General features: G+C 49.0%; 1 protein-coding gene and 1 non-coding gene across 2 annotated transcripts in view; both read left to right on the top strand.

The window, feature by feature from the left end:
- Window positions 1–21483, top strand: part of LOC138979130 (kinesin-like protein KIF20B) — an 87016-nt gene that overhangs the window by 15621 nt on the left and 49912 nt on the right. Inside the window, exons 12-19 of the mRNA XM_070351940.1 lie at window positions 2572–2672; window positions 3524–3663; window positions 4400–4601; window positions 6978–7241; window positions 8853–8918; window positions 16683–16757; window positions 17856–17981; window positions 20410–21175. Of these exons, the coding sequence (XP_070208041.1) occupies window positions 2572–2672; window positions 3524–3663; window positions 4400–4601; window positions 6978–7241; window positions 8853–8918; window positions 16683–16757; window positions 17856–17981; window positions 20410–21175 (1740 nt within the window). The remainder of the gene's footprint in view (window positions 1–2571; window positions 2673–3523; window positions 3664–4399; window positions 4602–6977; window positions 7242–8852; window positions 8919–16682; window positions 16758–17855; window positions 17982–20409; window positions 21176–21483) is intronic.
- Window positions 16350–16422, top strand: Trnat-ugu (transfer RNA threonine (anticodon UGU)). The gene has a single exon. It is a non-coding gene; the product is annotated as a tRNA-Thr (tRNA).

A 21483-nucleotide genomic window follows, 5' to 3' on the forward strand; every position in this document is an offset into this window, starting at 1 on the left:
CACCCTGTGAGTGACACCCCTTTTCCCTCCGCCACACCCTGTGAGTGACACCCCTTTCCCCTCCGCCACACCCTGTGAGTGACATCCCTTTCCCCTCCGCCACACCCTGTGAGTGACACCCCTTTTCCTTCCGCCACACCCTGTGAGTGAGGCCCCTTTCCCCTCCGCCACACCCTGTGAGTGACACCCCTTTCCCCTCTACCACACCCTGTGAGTGACACCCCTTTCCCCTCCGCCACACCATGTGAGTGATGCCCCTTTCCCCTCCACCACACCCTGTGAGTGACACCCCTTTTCCCTCCGCCACACCCTGTGAGTGACACCCCTTTCCCCTCTACCACACCCTGTGAGTGACAACCCTTTCCCCTCCGCCACACCCTGTGAGTGACACCCCTTTCCCCTCTACCACACCCTGTGAGTGACAACCCTTTCCCCTCCGCCACACCCTGTGAGTGACACCCCTTTTCCCTCCGCCACACCCTGTGAGTGACACCCCTTTCCCCTCTACCACACCCTGTGAGTGACAACCCTTTCCCCTCCACCACACCCTGTGACACCCCTTTCCCCTCCACCACACCCTGTGAGTGACATCCCTTTCCCCTCCACCACACCCTGTGAGTGACATCCCTTTCCCCTCCACCACACCCTGTGAGTGACATCCCTTTCCCCTCCACCACACCCTGTGAGTGACATCCCTTTCCCCTCCGCCACACCCTGTGAGTGACACCCCTTTCCCCTCCACCACACCCTGTGAGTGACGCCCCTTTCCCCTCCACCAAACCCTGTGAGTGACACCCCTTTCCCCTCCATCACACCCTGTGAGTGATGCCCCTTTCTCCTCCACCACACCCTGTGAGTGACACCCCTTTCCCCTCCACCACACCCTGTGAGTGACAACCCTTTCCCCTCCGCCACACCCTGTGAGTGACATCCCTTTCCCCTCCACCACACCCTGTGAGTGACATCCCTTTCCCCTCCACCACACCCTGTGAGTGACATCCCTTTCCCCTCCGCCACACCCTGTGAGTGACACCCCTTTCCCCTCCACCACACCCTGTGAGTGACGCCCCTTTCCCCTCCGCCACACCCTGTGAGTGACACCCCTTTCCCCTCCGCCACACCCTGTGAGTGACACCCCTTTTCCCTCCGCCACACCCTGTGAGTGACGCCCCTTTTCCCTCCGCCACACCCTGTGAGTGACACCCCTTTCCTCTCCGCCACACCCTGTGAGTGACACCCCTTTCCCCTCCGCCACACCCTGTGAGTGACACCCCTTTTCCCTCCGCCACACCCTGTGAGTGACGCCCCTTTTCCCTCCGCCACACCCTGTGAGTGACACCCCTTTCCTCTCCGCCACACCCTGTGAGTGACACCCCTTTCCCCTCCGCCACACCCTGTGAGTGACACCCCTTTTCCCTCCGCCACACCCTGTGAGTGACACCCCTTTCCTCTCCGCCACACCCTGTGAGTGACACCCCTTTCCCCTCCGCCACACCCTGTGAGTGACACCCCTTTTCCCTCCGCCACACCCTGTGAGTGACGCCCCTTTCCCCTCCGCCACACCCTGTGTATGCTGAAATAAGCATCCACCATGTTTAGTAAAGCTGCCTGCCGAGCTTTGCCTTTTGCCCAGCTAATGTTCATCATGTTCACGTCCATGCATGCAGGCATCTTTCTTTTATGCATCTCCAAAAACCTTTGTTTTTGAAATTTAGAACCAGGAGAGCGGGGCCCAGGGTTTGTACAGACTCCTTGAACCCTGGAAAACTCCTTGAAAATTGGAAAACCTTTTCCAGGCCTTGAAAAGTGCTTGAAAATAGAGTTTTGTTAAATAGTCATTGAAAAGTACTTGATTTTTCCAAATTGTTGCCTATACATTTCGTCAGCAGCTTGTCTTATTTAAAAAAAAATGCAACCCCCTTTTTTTCGTCAAATACAGTACACACATTTTGGGAGAATAAAAGATCGAGTGAAAACGAAAGCAGACGAACTAACTATTACTAGTCACCCGTAGTTGCTTCCCTTCCCGGAAGTTGGCAAGGGAAACAACTACGGAATGACTAATAGTTTGCAGACTTGAAAAACTGAAGGTAAGCTTGGTGCTTTGCATTAATTTGGGGAAAATCATGTCCTTGAAAAGCATTTATTTGGTCCTGGAAATGTCCTTGAAAACCATTTATTTGGTCCTGGAAATGTCCTTGAAAACTCATTGAATTGTATCAGCTCTGCCCTGCTGGCCCCCTTTGGCAAGGGCTCTCCCCATACACCCCCAGCCTTCCAAATTGTTGAGTCCTGGCCATGTTTTGGACTCCCACCCATGTCGTTGAGATTGATGCAGATGAAGATTATAGGCAGATTTAGATGTGGAACTTTTCAGTACGTGAACGGGTAACGTCATCAAATCTAGTTTTTTCGTCACGCGTTTGCCAAGATCCACACATCTTGGTGGGAGCAATGTATGATTATGGGTGACGTAATATCTACACGTATGCGTACAGGTCTTTGCTACACATTCCCTCATCTAGAACACTGTAATGTAAAGTGACCTGTTGTTGCCTCCTGTGTGAACAGCTCGTCGGGCGGGCGTGACTCGCGCTACAGCAGAGCCTATGGTGGAGGAAGAGGAGGAGGGGGAGGAGGAGACTGAGGATGAAGACGCAGAGTACATACAGGTAAATTCAATGTTTTTGTTATTCCGTTACATCAAAATGCATCAAGTCAGTTGAAGCCTGCAGTATTAGTAATCACAGTGGGTTTTTTCGTACATAAGAGTGGGACAGATAATGTTTTGAGGCATGCGCTATTTTATAGTCTCGGCTGGCCACCTAAATATGAAGTTTTGTCAGCCTCTGACGTCACATGGCTCAAAGAAGGGAAATCCAGTGTTTAATCGATACCTAATCATTTAAAAGACTGAAAATGCATGTGCAGGTGTGGGTCTTTTCCGCGGATTTCCGCGGACACAACTTACGAATTCCGCTGGAGTAATCTATTTTTCCGCGTCAAATAATATTTAAGGATTTTATTCCAAACTGCATTTATTTCTCAAACAGTTCTGAATCGTATTTGGTACAGTCTTCGCCTTTGCCTTTTCCGGTTTGTGAAACAAAATGGCGCACCGCAAAGACATTGTCGAACGAAGCAAATGTTCAACATTGGATGAAAGTTTGAAAAACAAGTGGAGATGGGATTGGACAGATCAATCAATCAATATGAGGCTTATATCGCGCGTATTCCGTGGGTACAGTTCTAAGCGCAGAGAAGAAGATTGATAAAGAGATTTCATCAGGAAGGTTGAAGCCCAAGGCATTTAACCTGATCCAAACGAGTTGAATTTTAGTCTCAGAATGCACCAGATTGCACAGATTTTAATGTACCATTCAAACAAATTTCCGGGGGCATGCCCACGAACCCCCCTAGAAAAAAGGGATTTCCTCTTTTTTCATCGCAAGAGAGTCCCACCCCTGATTGTGACAAAATGGTAGCCAGCTGTGTAGAATAAGCCATGTTATGTTCGTTCCAGCAACTGGAGGAGCGTGTTGAGCTGCTGGAGAGCAAGATGAAGGAGATGCGACGAGACCGCATGCTGAGGGAAGTCAAGATCAGGAAGGAGGTCTGCACTGAGATGCAGGAACAGTTCGTCAAGATCGAGGACATGTACAGGTAACAACCGGGCGCACAAATGATTGAAAAACACATAAAGAGTTACAGCCTTACACACAAATGATGGCGAAAAGAGTTACAAGGTCATTTTAATGGGGCAGTTCATCAAGATCGAGGATATGTACAGGTAACAACCTTACACACAAATGATGGCGAAAAGAGTTACAAGGTCATTTTAATGGGGCAGTTTGTCAAGATCGAGGAAATGTACAGGTAACAACCTTACGCACAAATGCTAGGAAATAAACACATAAAGAGTTACAAGGTCATTTTAATGGGGCAGCTCATCAAGATCGAGGATATGTACAGGTAACAAACCTTGCACACAAATGCGCAGGAAAAAAGCATAAAGAGATACAAGGCTATGGGGCAGTTTGTCAAGAGGGAGCTAGTGCGATTATATCATTGCACACTCTCCCCAAGGGATAGCAACTGGAATTTTCTTGATGGAATAATTCCCCAAGGACAGTTAAAAGGACACAGTGTTGATAATTAGAGCGTCAGTTACTGTGGTATATATACGTGCTGCTCAGTATTTAAATACTTATGTAAAAGTTCATCTTTGAAGTGTATTTATGTACGATTATGCTTTTGATTGTTGTCTTTGTGTTATGAGTAATGCGATGTGGTGCCAAACAACTTTCCATGTTTATGTACAATGAAAATGGACATTAAAGTATTCTTATCTTATCTGAAGAAATAGTGTATTGCAAGTGTTGGTGTGTGCGCTGTGTAGCAACATGCTGCGTCAGACCCAGAAGGACGAGGAGGAGAAGTTTGAGCAGAAGTTGCAGCTGGTGGTGGACTACAACGAGGCGGTGAGCAGCAAGCGACGCAGGGTGGACCCCCCTGCAGCCTCCACGTCACACACCATGGTGGATGACGAAGACGAGTGGGTCTCCTCCATCCTCCTCCACCAGGAAAAGGTCAGGGTGCAGGTAGGGCCAGGCTTTCACATTCTCTGATGGGATAAACAAATGGAAGTGAGCGCTCTAAATGCATACACTATGTGCAATAGAGAAAGTGTAGGTAGCGTCAAGCTTCTTTCACTTTCTTCTTCAGTATGAGAAGGTATAAGTGTAGGTAGCGTCAAGCTTCTTTCACTTTCTTCTTCAGTATGAGAAGGTATAAGTGTAGGTAGCGTCGAGCTTCTTTCACTTTCTTCTTCAGTATGAGAAGGTATAAGTGGAGGTAGCGTCAAGCTTCTTTCACTTTCTTGTTCAGTATGAGAAGGTATAAGTGTAGGTAGCGTCAAGCTTCTTTCACTTTCTTCTTCTTCTTCAGTATGAGAAGGTATAAGTGTAGGTAGCGTCAAGCTTCTTTCACTTTCTTGTTCAGTATGAGAAGGTATAAGTGTAGGTGGCGTCAAGCTTCTTTCACTTTCTTGTTCAGTATGAGGAGGTATTAGTGTAGGTGGCGTCAAGCTTCTTTCACTTTCTTGTTCAGTATGAGGAGGTATTAGTGTAGGTGGCGTCAAGCTTCTTTCACTTTCTTGTTCAGTGTGAGAAGGTATAAGTGTAGGTAGCGTCAAGCTTCTTTCACTTTCTTCTTCTTCTTCAGTATGAGAAGGTATAAGTGTAGGTAGCGTCAAGCTTCTTTCACTTTCTTCTTCAGTATGAGAAGGTATAAGTGTAGGTAGCGTCGAGCTTCTTTCACTTTCTTCTTCAGTATGAGAAGGTATTAGTGTAGGTAGCGTCAAGCTTCTTTCACTTTCTTCTTCAGTATGAGAAGGTATAAGTGTAGGTAGCGTCGAGCTTCTTTCACTTTCTTCTTCAGTATGAGAAGCTATAAGTGAAGGTGGCGTCAAGCTTCTTTCACTTTCTTGTTCAGTATGAGAAGGTATAAGTGTAGGTAGCGTCAAGCTTCTTTCACTTTCTTCTTCAGTATGAGAAGGTATTAGTGTAGGTAGCGTCAAGCTTCTTTCACTTTCTTCAGTATGAGAAGGTATTAGTGTAGGTAGCGTCAAGCTTCTTTCACTTTCTTCTTCAGTATGAGAAGGTATAAGTGTAGGTAGCGTCAAGCTTCTTTCACTTTCTTCTTCTTCTTCAGTATGAGAAGGTATAAGTGTAGGTAGCGTCAAGCTTCTTTCACTTTCTTCTTCAGTGTGAGAAGGTATAAGTGTAGGTAGCGTCAAGCTTCTTTCACTTTCTTCTTCAGTATGAGAAGGTATTAGTGTAGGTAGCGTCAAGCTTCTTTCACTTTCTTCTTCAGTATGAGAAGGTATAAGTGTAGGTAGCGTCAAGCTTCTTTCACTTTCTTCTTCAGTATGAAAAGGTATACGTGTAGGTAGTGTCAAGTTTCTTTCACTTTCTTCTTCAGTATGAGAAGGTATAAGTGCAGGTAAGGGCTAGCTCCTTTCCTCTTGTGTTATGTGTTCAACAAATAGAAGTAAAGGTGGTCCTGAATTGAGCCCACGGTCCAATTCGCCAAGTCTTTTTACCCAAAACTCAGTGCTAAAGCTTTGAGCCCACGGTCCAATTCGCCAAGTCTTTTTACCCAAAACTCAGTGCTAAAGCTTCGAGCCCACGGTCTAATTCGCCAAGTCTTTTTACCCAAAACTCAGTGCTAAAGCTTCGAGCCCACGGTCCAATTCGCCAAGTCTTTTTACCCAAAACCCAGTGCTAAAGCTTCGTGCGGCCAGTTTCGCGAAATATACTTGCCGTCGTTGACTTTGTCCAGGCACAAGGTAAAGCGCTCTAAATGCATACCATATTTGCAATAGAGTAAGTGAGAATAACAAGCATTGAAATAAACAAGTAACTTTCTTTGTTATTTTGACTCACCTGAGTAATGGGCGGGTCTTAGTACTGAGCCGTTTCCGGTCGTGGACAACATTTAATGTTGAGGGAATCTCCAGTGGGGTCACAGTGGGGTCATGTTCGATCCATTAAAACTTGACTTTTACTTGGATGTTTCTGAAGCTAGACCTTGCACTTTGCACACTTCTAGGGTGTGATAATCAATGCTTTGATATGGTCATGGCTGTTTGAAGCTGGACCTGAAACTTTGCACACTTCTAGGGTGTGATAATTAATGCTTTGATATGGTCATGGCTGTTTGAAGCTAGACCTCTGAAACTTTGCACACTTCTAGAGTGTGATAATCAATGCCTTGATATGGTCATGGCTGTTTGAAGCTAGACCTCTGAAACTTTGCACACTTCTTGGGTGTGATAATCAATGCTTTGATATGGTCATGGCTGTTTGAAGCTAGACCTCTGAAACTTTGCACACTTCTAGGGTGTGATAACCAATGCCTTGATATGGTCATGGTTGTTTAAAGCTAGTGTAATGTGGACTTGTGTTGTGCCGCAGGAACGAGACCACAACGTGACAGAGTTGCGACAGCAGACGACACAGCTGGAGTTCAAGGTGGCTGACCTGACTCGCAAGAACAAGGACCTGACCCAGAAAGCCGCAGACGCTGAGCAGGCCCTCAAGACCATGGAACAGGAGCTGTCCAAGAACAAGGACCTGGCCCAGAAAGCCGCAGACGCTGAGCAGGCCGTCAAGAAAATGGAACGGGAGCTGTCTAAGACCAAAGACCGTGCTGAAGAGGCTCAGAAGAAAGTGGAACAGGTGGGTGGAGGCTGCAGTTTGTGTTTTTGTTTGATATGGTTTTGATGTTTGTATCTTCTGCCAAGTCAAGGAGTCTGTCATCACTGCTCAGGAGGGAAGCTGTGTTGACAGGGTTCGTACAGGTCATGGAAAACCTGGAAAGTCATGGAATTTGATTTTTAATTTTCCAGGCCTGGAAAGTCATGGAATTTCAATTCAAGTCATGGAATTTAACAAAAATAAGAAAGAAAAAAAAATTAACCTTTAGCACGCCAGCGGCTATTTTCGCCGCCCAACCATTACCCCCCCCCCCCCCCCCCCCCCCTTGCCAGCCAGCAGCGATTTGCGTCGCCAGCACAAGGCTTGTTCATATGACCAACTTCTCGTTCGTATTTGCATACCGGCATAACGATATTTTTAACGGCACTTGAGCCAAAGAGAGGCTCACTTCCTTCCGTTATCTCGTCGTGTCGTCTGCGCTGCATTTGAGTCGGTTTCGTCGAAGTTTTCTGCTTTTGTTTTTGCATCGATAAAGTACTTTAGCGCTTCGACAAGCAAGATGGAGGATGATGAGTTTGAAACTTTCTTTTGAGTTGTTTCTTGACAACAAAAAGTATGCGGAATTGGAACGAATTACCGAGGAAGATCTTCGCAATGAACTGTGTATCGCAGTGAAAAAAATGACAGTAGAAACTGACTCAAATTCAGTGCAAAGCAAGCCAGTGTCAAAACTGGCAGTGACAAGACGTAAAAAGTTTGCGTGTTCGGAAATGGCGACCTGTGGATCTAGTCATGGAAAATGTTATTGAGGCTCATGGAAAGTCATGGAATTTTGTTTCTAAAACCAGTGGGGACCCTGTGTTGTCCCGCAGTGGGGCACTGCGGTTATGAAATTAAAGGCCCCTCCTGTTTTTGGAACCGCAGGAGCTTTCTAGTTTGCTGTTAGGTAGATTTTTGGTTCCTCTTTCCTGTCATGCTCTCTTTTTCTTCATGAATTCTTTTCTTTTTTCTGCCTTCTTGCTCATTCACCTGTATTTTTTCCAAAAATCTCTTCTCTTGCCGCTTGTCTCGCGATTCATGTATGGTTTGATCTGTTAGTGTTCTGATGTAGGTCCAGCAGTAGATGGGTTAGGCCTATTTTAACATACTGGAAACTGGTAATCTTCCAGTAGGTATTAATTTAGTTTTACTAAAGCCTGCTGGGACACAAGTAATGGGTTGGTGCATTTGTAAACAGGAATCGCTTGACAAGTGGCCCCCTTCATCCCCCCCTTCCTCGTCCTGATATGGCTGTGCGTAGTCGGCTGGATGTTAAGCAACAAATAAACAAACAAACAAACAAACCCTGTGTTGAATGATTGATTTGGGGACGCAGAAGAAGAAGAAGAATTGATTCAAAAATGATAATACCTACACACCTTCCTATACCTGTGAGAAAGAAAACCATCATTTGTTCCAACTGACCTATTGTTCTGGGCTAAGGTGCAAGAAGCGAAACTGGGCGGGAAACCCCGCGGCTTGCTCACACCCAGGTGGGTGGCACCCAGTTTCTCTTGGTGCACCTGAGCCCTGGAAAGAACATGGCCTCTCTATGTGTTGTGGAAATAAAAGTGATGTGTGTGTGTGTTGCAGGAGTGTTCAGAGAAGGTGGCTCAGGCTGAGAGCATCAGGGAGGCAGCAGTCAAGGAGGCTGCCAAGGTCGGTCACTTTCCGCAATTCTTATTTATTCCTGCTTTTGTCAAGTGCATGGGTGGGATTCTTCCGGTATATGCCGGAAATCCGGATTCGATTATTACCTTTTTGACTCACATGCGAAGCAAAAGTGAGTCTATGTACTCACCCGAGTCGTCCGTCCGTCCGGAAAACTTTAACGTTGGATATTTCTTGGACACTATTCAGTCTATCAGTACCAAATTTGGCAAGATGGTGTATGATGACAAGGCCCCCAAAAACATACATAGCATCTTGACCTTGCTTCAAGGTCAAGGTCGCAGGGGCCATAAATGTTGCCTAAAAAACAGCTATTTTTCACATTTTCTCTGAAGTTTTTGAGATTGAATACCTCACCTATATATGATATATAGGGCAAAGTAAGCCCCATCTTTTGATACCAGTTTGGTTTACCTTGCTTCAAGGTCAAGGTCACAGGAGCTCTTCAAAGTTGGATTGTATACATATTTTGAAGTGACTTGACCCTGAACTATGGAAGATAACTGTTTCAAACTTAAAAATTATGTGGGGCACATGTTATGCTTTCATCATGAGACACATTTGGTCACATATGATCAAGGTCAAGGTCACTTTGACCCTTATGAAATGTGACCAAAATAAGGTAGTGAACCACTAAAAGTGACCATATTAATTTAGATTTACCAAGCACAATGTTATTTTGCATATAGCCCCTTAACTACCGAAAGAAAACGAAAGTGAAACTAGAGTTATACCCCAGAGTGACCGCCCTTTGCAGGTGGCGCCAGCAGTGCTTGGCGCCAAGCGCTGTCAGCTGGAATGCGGCACAGGCAACGCGGGCGCGCCACTTATCACTTCACCTCTTTTCGCCGACGTGTACACATCGGCAGTGCTTACGGTCTAGTTTCCTGGATCTCTACCGGTTGTGTTTTTTCGTTAGTGATTCTATGGCTTATTCTTCTTGGAAGAAAATACATAAAGAAGATTAAGCCTCCTTGTGTCTGTGTCACGGTGTTCTTCCCTATGCTTCTGGTGTGAATACCGTTGGTTCTTGTGATCTTCACACGCGACCGGTGTCTTCTTGTTCAGGGAAGTGAAAATTTTTTATTTCTATTTTTTGATTCAGCTATCGTCTGCTTGCTAGCTTTATCTTCTTTCCTTGTTCTTTCACAGTATAATTATGTCTGGTTCTGATCAGAGCCGGGATAGCACGGGACGTTGGGCCCCCAGCCCTTCCCCTACTCCCAACGCTCTGCGTAAACGTCGTTCCAAACAAAGGAAGTTGGATCTCCTCCAACAAAGGTTGTTGAGTGCGCCGATTTCTGGCCGCTCGACCCCGGAGCCCCCTTCCCCTTTGAGTGGGGGCTCTGAGGTTCAACTTTCCCTCTCTCACCCGCCTTTACGGAGTGAGACCCCCTCTGGTCTACTAGTTGGTCCCGGGGGGCAGGCGGGTGGTCCGGTTTTGACTGACTACCCCCCTCCCCCAGGTCTTCAGGGTCAAGGTCCGGACCAGCTGCGGGGTCAAGTCACGGAGGCTTTGGAGGCGGTCTCAGCGCTCCCCTCCACTGCCTCCCAGCTACCTGCAGCGTCCTCCGCAGCTCTCTCTGCGGCCTGTCAAGTCCTACGGGATGCTGGTTTCCTGGGGATTTCATCTGTCCAGTCACTCGCAGCCCCTTGCGTGATATCGGACTTAGATGGCCTGGTCATGTCGGTTGATCGTTCCTCTCCCAATCACGGGGACGCCGACCCGACCACGAGCCTGGACAGGGCCCGGTCAATAAGCCTGGACGAGTCCGCGGCCCGGGCCCCGTGTTCTCGCGGGGCCGGGGCCGGGGCCCGGGCCGCTGGCCTGGACGGGGCCCGGGCCGCTGGCCTGGACGGGGCCCGGGCCTCGTGCTTTGACGGGGCCTGGGCCCGGTGCTCCGACGGGGCCGGGGCCCGGGCCGCTGGCCTGGACGGGGCCCGGGCCGCTGGCCTGGACGGGGCCCGGGCCCCGTGCTTTGACGGGGCCCGGGCCCGGGCCGCTGGCCTGGACGGGGCCCCGTGCTTTGACGGGGCCCGGGCCCGGGCCGCTGGCCTGGACGGGGCCCGGGCCGCGGGCCTGGACGGGGCCCGGGCCGCGGGCCTGGGCGGGGCCCGGGCCGCTGGCCTGGTCGGGGCCCGGGCCCCGTGCTCTGGCGGGGCCCGGGCCCCGGGCCCGGTGTGGGCCCCGGCCCGGTCTCCGTGCCCCGACGGGGCCGGGGCCCGGGCCGCTGCCCTGAACGGGGCCACGTTTTGGGACAGCTCCCGTGCCGCTCCTCCTAACGGGCCCTCGGCCCGGGACGGTTCTAATGTGGCCCCCCCTCATGGGGGACATACCTCACAGGCAGTGACCTCCTCGGTTCTGGCGGGCTCTGGTTTTGACCACCCCCAGGACTTTGATTTAGGCCTGCCTTCCGCCTTTCGGGAGTTCGACGACATCTCGTCCGAGGACGATCTGTATCCCGATCTTCAGCCTCCTAAGGTTGCTGACACATCTTCAAACAGTCTTCTTTCGATGATGTCCTCATTCAAGGAGGAACTCTTTTCTCTGAGGCGCTCCGTCCAGGGTCAGCTTGACTCTCTCTCCTCTGCAGTCCGGGGAGGAGGTTCCGGTTCTATACCGTCAACCACACACTCTGAGAACCCCTCGGCTCCCCCGGCTCCACGCCATGGGTGTCCTCCTTCTCCTCCGCTGGCTCTTTTTGAGTCAGAGGAAATTTCCCCTGAGGACCCGTCTGCCGACAGGTCCACGGTGACAACCACATTCCTCAACCTGTTGGCGGACAAGTTGGGAGACGGGGCGTTTTCCGAAGGCCAGTCCTCTAAGGCTAACGCTCGGGCGGCCTTCGACTCCATGCAGGGGGGTCCCCTGAGTGACAGGCGTTCGCGCCTACGACTGACCTGTCACCCTAACCTTCGGTTGGCGTGGGACCTCGTGCTCCAGTCTTTCCGGTCTAATGATTCGGACAAGACTGGCAGCACTGTCCCCCCAGAGGCCCAGGACACTGCTCCCTCTTTCCCCAATCCTAGGGATCCTTTTTCTTTCCCTAGGATGACTTGTAAAAGCGGGGGTCAGTTCGCGTTCGACGCTAGCACCCTCCCTTTTCAACACACCATTAAGGCGGTGGGTGCCGATAACGAACCCTTTCGGGGCTCTGCCCCTGCAGTGTCCTCCTTCGCTTTGACCCCGTTGGCTTTTTCGCATTTGGAGGGGGTTGTCAGCGACTCTCTTCAATGTCTCTCCAATGCATGGCATTGGTCAGACGCTGCCATCAACTCGACGGGTACGGTGGCCTCCGGTTCCAACCTCCGGTCTGGTTTCACGCCCCTAGACCAGGTGGACGGTAACCAGGCCGGACACGCCTTTTCTGCCCTTAGGGCCGCTATGACCTCTCAGACGGAACTTCTCCTCCGTCTCAGAGCACAGCTGCTCGCGCTGTTCCGGGACGCACACCTTAAGTCGTCCTATCTCTCACCTGAGGAACGGCGTTCTTTGCGGAACACCCTGACCACGCCGTCTGCACTGTTTAATCCCGGTACTGTCAAGGCCGTGGTTGAACAGTCGCACAAGCGGCGTCAGTCAGATTTCTTGGTAGGGTCGCGGACGTGTTCTGCCCCTCCTCCCAAGCGTCACAAGGGCAACCCACCCAAGGATTTCCGCCCCCCTGCCACTCAAACTTCTTCTTTTCAACCGGTGCGGCCCACTCGGCAACCGGAATCTCAGAATTTTCGCCGCCCTCAGCCCGTCGGGCAGAAGCGGCAGAAGGCCCGGAAACCAGGGCAGAAGGGCCCCCAGAAGCGGCAGCCTTCTTCGGGTCCCTTTTGACTCGCCCCGCCCGCCCTCCCAACACCCCGCCCCTCTCCTGTCCTCCGTGGGCTCTCTTCGACGTGCTCTCCCGGCTTGGGAAAAACACGTTCGAAATCAGTATGTGTTGAGAGTGGTACGGACGGGGTACTCCTTCCCTCTGGTTTCCCCCCCTCCTCTCACGGGCGTCCCGATTGCGTTCCCAGAACCAAGCGATCCCTCTCGAGCTCGTGCTCTGGAGGCAGAGGTCCGGGACCTGTTGACAAAAGGCGCCATCTTCCCGGTGTCCAACCCCGGCCCGGGATTTTACGCCCGTCTCTTCACGGTCCCCAAAAAGAACGGCGAGTTCAGGCCGATTCTCGACCTCTCTGCTCTAAACGAGCACATTCAAAAGTCTCCTTTCAAGATGGAGACTCCCCCCTCTATCAGACTTGCCATCCGGCCGGGGGACTGGGCCACGTCTCTCGATCTATCGGACGCTTATTTTCACATCCTGGTCCACGAGAACGTTCAACACCTCCTCCGGTTCGTCTGGTCAGGGGTGGTCTACCAGTTTCGGGCCCTCCCCTTCGGTCTGTCTCTGGCCCCCCTCATTTTCACCAAGGTCACCAGAGAACTGGCTGCCTTGGTCCGGGCGGAGGGAGTTCGCCTGAAGCTCTACCTGGACGATTGGCTGACCCTGGCGGCAACCCAGTCCCTCTGTCGGACTCACTCGCGCCTGGTCATGGACTGGACTTCAGAGTTGGGCTTTCTGATCAACCACTCCAAGTCCGACCTCCACCCGTCCCAATCTTTTGTCTATTTGGGCATGTCTTTTGACACGGTGGCCTACACGGTGGCTCCCACCTCAGCCCGTCTCGACGCCCTGACGTCACGGATTGCGCGACTCAGTGCTCGCCGCACCGTGACCCTTCGTCACCTTTGCCAACTCCTGGGTACGATGGAATCTCTTTCCCCCCTCCTTCCCCTGGGGAGGGTGTTCAAGCGTCCCCTCCAACGAGAAGTCGCTCTCCGGTCCTCGAAACCACCTGTCTACTCGCAAGTGATCACTCTGGGCCCGTGGTTTCTGGCCGCTGTCTCTCAGTGGTTAGACCCGGTGTGGCTGAGGACCCCGGTACCCATCCAGCCCCCAGCCCCCCAGGTGTTTCTTTTCACGGACGCCTCCAAGACCGGCTGGGGCGCTCACCTCGATCTTCTCGAGACCTCCGGCCTCTGGAGCCCTCAGGAGTCTCTACTCCACATCAATCTCCTCGAGATGGAGGCAGTTCGCCTCTCTCTCCTTCAGTTTGCTCCTACCCTTCGGGGAAAGTCTGTTCTCCTTCACGGGGACAACACAGTCTGCCTAGCTTACCTGAAAAACCAGGGGGGCACACACTCAACGTCCCTCTCGTTGAAGGCCGAGCAGATCTTGCTTTGGTGTTTCCAGCAGAACATCCTTCTCTCAGTACAGTTCATCCCGGGGAAAACTGCGAACATTAGGACTTTCGTCACACGCTGTTTCCTTGTCTCTTGACGCTCGGCGTCCCTCTACTAACAACCTTTACTCCCTACGCTGGTCCACTTGGGTTTCCTTCGCTGCCGGAAAGAAATTTGACCCATTACAGCCTTCTCCAACCCAGCTGGCTAATTTCCTTTCCTCCCTTCATCTACAGAAAGGTTTCAAAGCTTGTACCCTCTTAGGGTACAAATCGTCGGTCACCAGTACCATCGCGGCTGCCACGGGGGTCAGGCCTCTCCATCTTATTCATTCTTCCCTCATCACCAATCTGATCGACGGAATTAAGAATCGTTCTGTGCGCAAAACAGTCACTTTTCCCAAATGGGACGTTTTCCTCGTGCTTAACGCCTTGAGGTCTCCTCCGTTCGAACCTCTGAGCTCTGCCTCCCTTCGGGACCTCACTCTCAAGACCGTTTTTCTGGTTTCGCTCGCAACTGCGCGCAGAGTCAGTGGTATCCACGCCATTAGTGGTCTCCCACACGATGTCGAGTTTGCCCCTGACCTTTCGTCCATGACTCTTTCCTTTTTGCCTGAGTTCAGAGCAAAAAACCAACTGGCTGATGTGTTTTCAGCCCCCATCGTCATTCCCTCGCTCACTCGGGACCTTGACCCTGATGATCCGGATAGGTTTTTATGTCCCGTTCGGGCCATAAAGGCCTATCTTGACCGTACTGCTTCGCATAGGGCCACTAAACGAGCCTTGTTTATCTCCCTTCTGCCTAACATGGAACGAGATATCTCCAAGCAGACGATTGCTCGCTGGTTAGTTTTTCTGATCAAACAAATTTACAAAAACGCTAACCTGACACGAACGACTCCGGTTCGTGCACATGAGATCCGGGCCATCAGTTCCTCACTCAGTTTCGTTCGGGGGGTACCGTTGACTCAAGTCATGCACGCAGCCTACTGGAGGTCTGTGTCTACCTTCACAGACTTCTACCTCCGCACGTTCTCGGCTAGACGGGGAGACGAGACCTACGGCATCAAGAAAGCTGTTCTCTCACAATCTCTGGTCTCTCTCTAGGTGAGTGTTGTCTCTTACCATAGATATGTGGATATTTTCAAATTCTTGGTTCATTCAGACAGGGGCCAGGTCCTTAGGTGTTCACTGTGCGTGCACCTCTGCCTTCCCCCTGCTCTGCCAACCTTCGTTTGGGAGTGATAAGGCATGGGATCCCAACCTCCTCGGTGGTATTCTATGCAAAATAACATTGTGCTTGGTAAATCTAAATTAATCATGAAAATTTATATTAATTTTCTTATTTATTTATACTTACCAACACAATGTTATTCTTATTGCTCCCTCCCTCCTCCCCTCTTCACATGCCTATTCGGTTTTATAGGTGAAGTGATAAGTGGCGCGCCCGCGTTGCCTGTGCCGCATTCCAGCTGACAGCGCTTGGCGCCAAGCACTGCTGGCGCCACCTGCAAAGGGCGGTCACTCTGGGGTATAACTCTAGTTTCACTTTCGTTTTCTTTCGGTAGTTAAGGGGCTATATGCAAAATAACATTGTGTTGGTAAGTATAAATAAATAAGAAAATTAATATAAATTTTCATGATCTCATGGTAGAAAGAGCCAATAAGCACCATTGTACTTCCTATGTCTTGAATTAACAGCTTTGTGTTGCATGACCTTGGATGACCTTGACCTTGGGTCAAGGTCACATGTATTTTGGTAGGAAAAATGTGTAAAGCATGTGAGTCGTATGGGCTTTGCCCTTCTTGTTTTCTTCTTTTTGGGGGGGTGTACGGTTGAGGTTCAGGATTCCTGACATTTTTCAGTCCCATCCATGACATGAGAACTACTGAAAATCCATAATTCAATTCAGTACAACTTTATTATCTGAATATCGAATATACAGAAATCTTTTATCCGTACTGTGGTTCTTCTGCATTGCTACGCAACAATATTACTTTAGTAATCAGTTGGAAGGCGGTAAAAGTAACAGCCCAAGTTTGTTGTGAAAAAACCTGTGTGGCAGACACAACTCCTACTGTACACAACTCCTACTGTAAGATGACATTGAGAGTGAAAAGGTCAGGAAGGAAGAAAAATAAGTGAAACTACAGATGTCATAGCTTGTGTGTGTATGGCGGTGTGATGACTGAGATGGGGGCCCGGTAGCTCAGTTGGTAGAGCACTGGACTTGTGATCGAAAGGTCGCAGGTTCGAATCCTGGCCGGGACGGACACGGGTCAACTTTATGTGCAGACTCTGAGATGGTATCCATGTTCCACCCCCATGTAACCACAGTGGCACGTAAAAGACCTCAGTCATTCTGCCATAAGTGCAGTGGCTGATTACACCTAAAGGTGCGGACACCTGGGCAGCGTGACTCTCTTGGTGCTAGCTTTCCACTGGGAGGAAGCGACCCGAATTTCCCAGTGATGGGACAATAAAGTAATAAATATGAAAAAATGAAATGAGTGGTGTGTTGGTGTGTGCAGTCCAGTGACGACTGCGTGCTGTTGGAAACACTGGGACAGCAGCTGCAGGAAGCCAAGGACAGACTCAAGCAGCAGGTACACTCTTTCTTCATGTATTCTCTGTCTTGATCGAGTGTTTTCTGAACAATCGATAGTCTTCATCATGAGCTTTTTTTTTTACTCACCTGAGCGACTCATGAGCATTCTCAGGATTGAATAACGAAATGAATTGTTATGTCAGGTTGCATGAAAATCAAGTTTAAGGCAATTATAGCAGCAACAATCACCGTTCTCTTGCACATTGTTTATGAGGGTAGAACAGCAAATATTTTCAGGGATGGCCAAATCTCAATATTATTTCTCGCCAGCTGGGCGAGTGACTTCAAGAAAGTCACTAGCCAGGCAGAAATGTCACTGGCTGGACACACCACAGTTGATCTGCAGTGTTTAAATGGCTTGATAACTTGAAATTACAACCAAAAGTGTTGTATTTGACCAGAAATTTCATTGGCCAGCCGGGCGAGTTGCCAGGCGGTTTCTGCTAATCCGGCGGATTTTTAACTCGCCCCTGGCGATCGGGCGGACAATTTGGCCATCCCTAATTTTTGAATCATATACACTGGAACCATCCTTTTAAGACCTGACAACAGAAAGCAGAGTGAGGTGTGTGAGGCTCTACACGGGTGTGTGCTAAGAGTGAGGTGTGTGAGGCTCTACACGGTTGTGTGCAAAGAGTGAGGTGTGTGAGGGTCTACACGGGTGTGTGCAAAGACTGCAGAGTGAGGTGTGTGAGGCTCTACACGGGTGCGTGCAAAGACTGCAGAGTGAGGTGTGTGTGGCTCTACACGGGTGTGTGCAAAGACTGCAGAGTGAGGTGTGAGGCTCTACACGGGTGCGTGCAAAGACTGCAGAGTGAGGTGTGTGTGGCTCTACACGGGTGTGTGCAAAGACTGCAGAGTGAGGTGTGAGGCTCTACACGGGTGCGTGCAAAGACTGCAGAGTGAGGTGTGTGTGGCTCTACACGGGTGTGTGCAAAGACTGCAGAGTGAGGTGTGTGGCTCTACACGGGTGTGTGCAAAGACTGCAGAGTGAGGTGTGAGGCTCTACACGGGTGTGTGCTAAGACTGCAGAGTGAGGTGTGAGGCTCTACACGGGTGTGTGCAAAGATTGCAGAGTGAGGTGTGACTGTTGCAGGAGAAGGAGATAGGAGAGCTGAATGAGATGCTGACAGACGCTGGAGAAACCTTTCTCCAGAAGGAGGAGGAGATGGCCAAACTCAAACAGGCCATCACCGAGGACGAGGAGAAATCAGCACAGCAGGTGACACGTTAATCTAACAGTCTAGAGACCAAATGTTATTGTCTGGCGGTGACACGTTAATCTAACAGTCTAGAGACCAAATGTTATTGTCTGGCGGTGACACGTTAATCTAACAGTCTAGAGACCAAATGTTATTGTCTGGCGGTGACACGTTAATCTGACAGTCTAGAGACCAAATGTTATTGTCTGGCGGTGACACGTTAATCTAACAGTCTAGAGACCAAATGTTATTGTCTGGCGGTGACACGTTAATCTAACAGTCTAGAGACCAAATGTTATTGTCTGGCGGTGACACGTTAATCTAACAGTCTAGAGACCAAATGTTATTGTCTGGCGGTGACACGTTAATCTAACAGTCTAGAGACCAAATGTTATTGTCTGGCGGTGACACGTTAATCTAACAGTCTAGAGACCAAATGTTATTGTCTGGCGGTGACACGTTAATCTAACAGTCTAGAGACCAAATGTTATTGTCTGGCGGTGACACGTTAATCTAACAGTCTAGAGACCAAATGTTATTGTCTGGCGGTGACACGTTAATCTAACAGTCTAGAGACCAAATGTTATTGTCTGGCGGTGACACGTTAATCTAACAGTCTAGAGACCAAATGTTATTGTCTGGCGGTGACACGTTAATCTAACAGTCTAGAGACCAAATGTTATTGTCTGGCGGTGACACGTTAATCTAACAGTCTAGAGACCAAATGTTATTGTCTGGCGGTGACACGTTAATCTAACAGTCTAGAGACCAAATGTTATTGTCTGGCGGTGACACGTTAATCTAACAGTCTAGAGACCAAATGTTATTGTCTGGCGGTGACACGTTAATCTAACAGTCTAGAGACCAAATGTTATTTTCTGGCGGTGACACGTTAATCTAACAGTCTAGAGACCAAATGTTATTGTCTGGCGGTGACACGTTAATCTAACAGTCTAGAGACCAAATGTTATTTTCTGGCGGTGACACGTTAATCTAACAGTCTAGAGACCAAATGTTATTGTCTGGCGGTGACACGTTAAGGCCAAAAAAAAAAAAATGTCTGTTTAGGGTAACATGACCAAAAAAAGTAGGGTCGGTAGGTAGGTAGGGTTTTTTTTTTTTGTGTTTTTTTGTGTGTGTGTGTGTGTGTAAATGCTATGTTGGCTGAACATTCACTTCTTATATTTGATGAATACATGTTTCAAAACTAACGTATAAATAAAACAGAGAGAAAGGGAGAGAAAGAAACGCCAAATGTCTCTTTTTAGCATTTTTACCTCTTTTTTTTTTTTTTTTTTTTTTGAAATCAAAAAAAAGTTTTTGGGTCGGCGCCAAATCGATAGGGTCGGTCGGGTTACCCTAAACAGACAATTTTTTTTTTTGGGCCTAATCTAACAGTCTAGAGACCAAATGTTATTGTCTGGCGGTGACACGTTAATCTAACAGTCTAGAGACCAAATGTTTATTGTCTGGCATCTGCCTCGAGAGTCCAAGAAAAATGTCCCTCTTTCTTTTTGCTGCGATGCCCGCAGAATCCCGCCGTACGGTGGTGCTCTCTGACACCTTATATGTAGGCTGCTAAGGCACACACACAAAGGTTATCAAGTTCAAAGAAAAGTTTTGATTTACTTTTTATTTTGTTTCATTTATTCAGGTGCCTGTGGGTTTATTTATTGGTCAGAAGTGACACGAGCTGTGTCCCCCCGATGTCAGTGAAGAGTAACTTTCCTTGCAAAGTCTGAAATATTGAGGTTTTTCTTTTTTTCTTTGAAGAGTCAAAAAAAGGTTCTAGGGTCGGTCAGGGAATCGGAAAAATTGCACTTATTTGGTTGGGCCTATTATTCCTGCTCTACTGTTGAAGTATGTTCCGTTTGTTAGAATTTGAATGAAAGATATGAGGGTCTTTTCTACTCCAGGTGTTTATTTTGAAGTGCTTGACATGCAAAACGATCAAAGTTCTGTTAACACTAGTTTTGTTTTTCGCTTTTCTACTGCTTTCATAAATGATTTCAGTTGTTGCTGATTATGTTTTCATGAAAAAATGAAGACCTTGAATTGGCTCAGAGATAACATGAACCACTAATTTTGGGTATTTTTCTAGCAGAAATATCTTAAAATGTCTTAAATGAAATAAACAACAGATTGAACCTACCGGCTGTTCAAAAGGCTTTTCTACACATGTACGGTATTTGATACATGATTTGACCTATTCTGTAGGCAACTTTGACAAGGTAACACTTTTGTTAAGATCTTTAACTCATGCTTGTAAAGAAATATAGTTTTGGAAATTGGCTGAGGCAGTAGCTGAGATTGATTGCAATGCTGAGGAGTGTGCATGTTATTTGTTTCACTGTGGTGTTGCTTGCAATGCTTCGAGTGTGTATTGGTTGTTTGACTGTGGTGTGAGTGTGTGTATTGGTTGTTTGACTGTGGTGTTGCTGTCGCCAGGTGGAGACCATCCGAGAGTTGCGGGCCCTGCTGGAGGAGAGCAAGGCGGCGGTTGAAGAGTCAGAGAAACGGCTGGAGGCCAAGAACTGCAGCATCGGAGACATGAAAGGTACAGGTGAAGGTCACGCCATGACCTCTGCCACGGCCAACATGGTCCGCTTAGATCACAGAAGCACTGCACAGGGCACTCCCATCGTCCTGGTCACGCCTTTACGAAATTGTAACGTACAGTCATGTGTGACTATGTCTGATGATGAAGAAATGTCGCATTCTAGTCTGTCTTGTGAGAGCGACGGTCCAAAGCAGCAGGTCTGCTCAGTCCAATCCCCTGTGATAATCCCCAGCACCCCCTCCCCCGTCTTCTGCCAGTCGCCGTACCCACAGAAATGTCAGTCCCCTGCCCCCGCCCCCGCAATGCCTGAAGTGGTCACGTCCAAGACGGAGAGAAACCGGGTGTTGAGAGTCATGGTCACTCCATTGCGAAAGATCATGGCTAAACATACAAAGACCAGTCTCTTGCGTCTCAAACTCACTCCCAGCAAAAGCAACGCCAGTACTCCCGCTGACTCCCCGGTCACTCCCAACTGTAAGATATCACGCAACATGAAGAGAAAGCTTAGTGAGATAGAACAGACCCCCAACCTGGCCCCCGCCCCCACACCCAGCAGCAAGAAGAAAGAGAGTAAGGCCCCCAAAGAAACCAAAACCAGCAAGCTAAAGGCGAGGCTCAGCTTAACAGCCAGGAACAGAAAGTACAACCTGCGAAGTCGGCCCTAGACAGGTGTTTTGCTTGGGGGGGGGGCAAGCAAGGTTTGGGCGTTATGCAAGCGACAGACGCTCACTTAGTGAAAAATACTCTGCGAATTGTAAAGAAATCGCTGTTCAATGGAACTTTCATGGAGTAATTTGCTTGTAAACTTGTCTTTTGCTTGGATCTCTTTTACGGTGAATATGCCTTTATCATAACTGAACAGATCTTACAACAACGAGGATGAAGGAAAAGGGTATTGCAACTTTACAGGATAAAGGGGTGATTGTCATTTTACAGGATAAAGGGGTGATTGTCATTTTACA

The sequence above is a fragment of the Littorina saxatilis genome, linkage group LG10 (genome assembly GCF_037325665.1).
Source record: "Littorina saxatilis isolate snail1 linkage group LG10, US_GU_Lsax_2.0, whole genome shotgun sequence".
NCBI classification, from domain to species: domain Eukaryota; kingdom Metazoa; phylum Mollusca; class Gastropoda; order Littorinimorpha; family Littorinidae; genus Littorina; species Littorina saxatilis.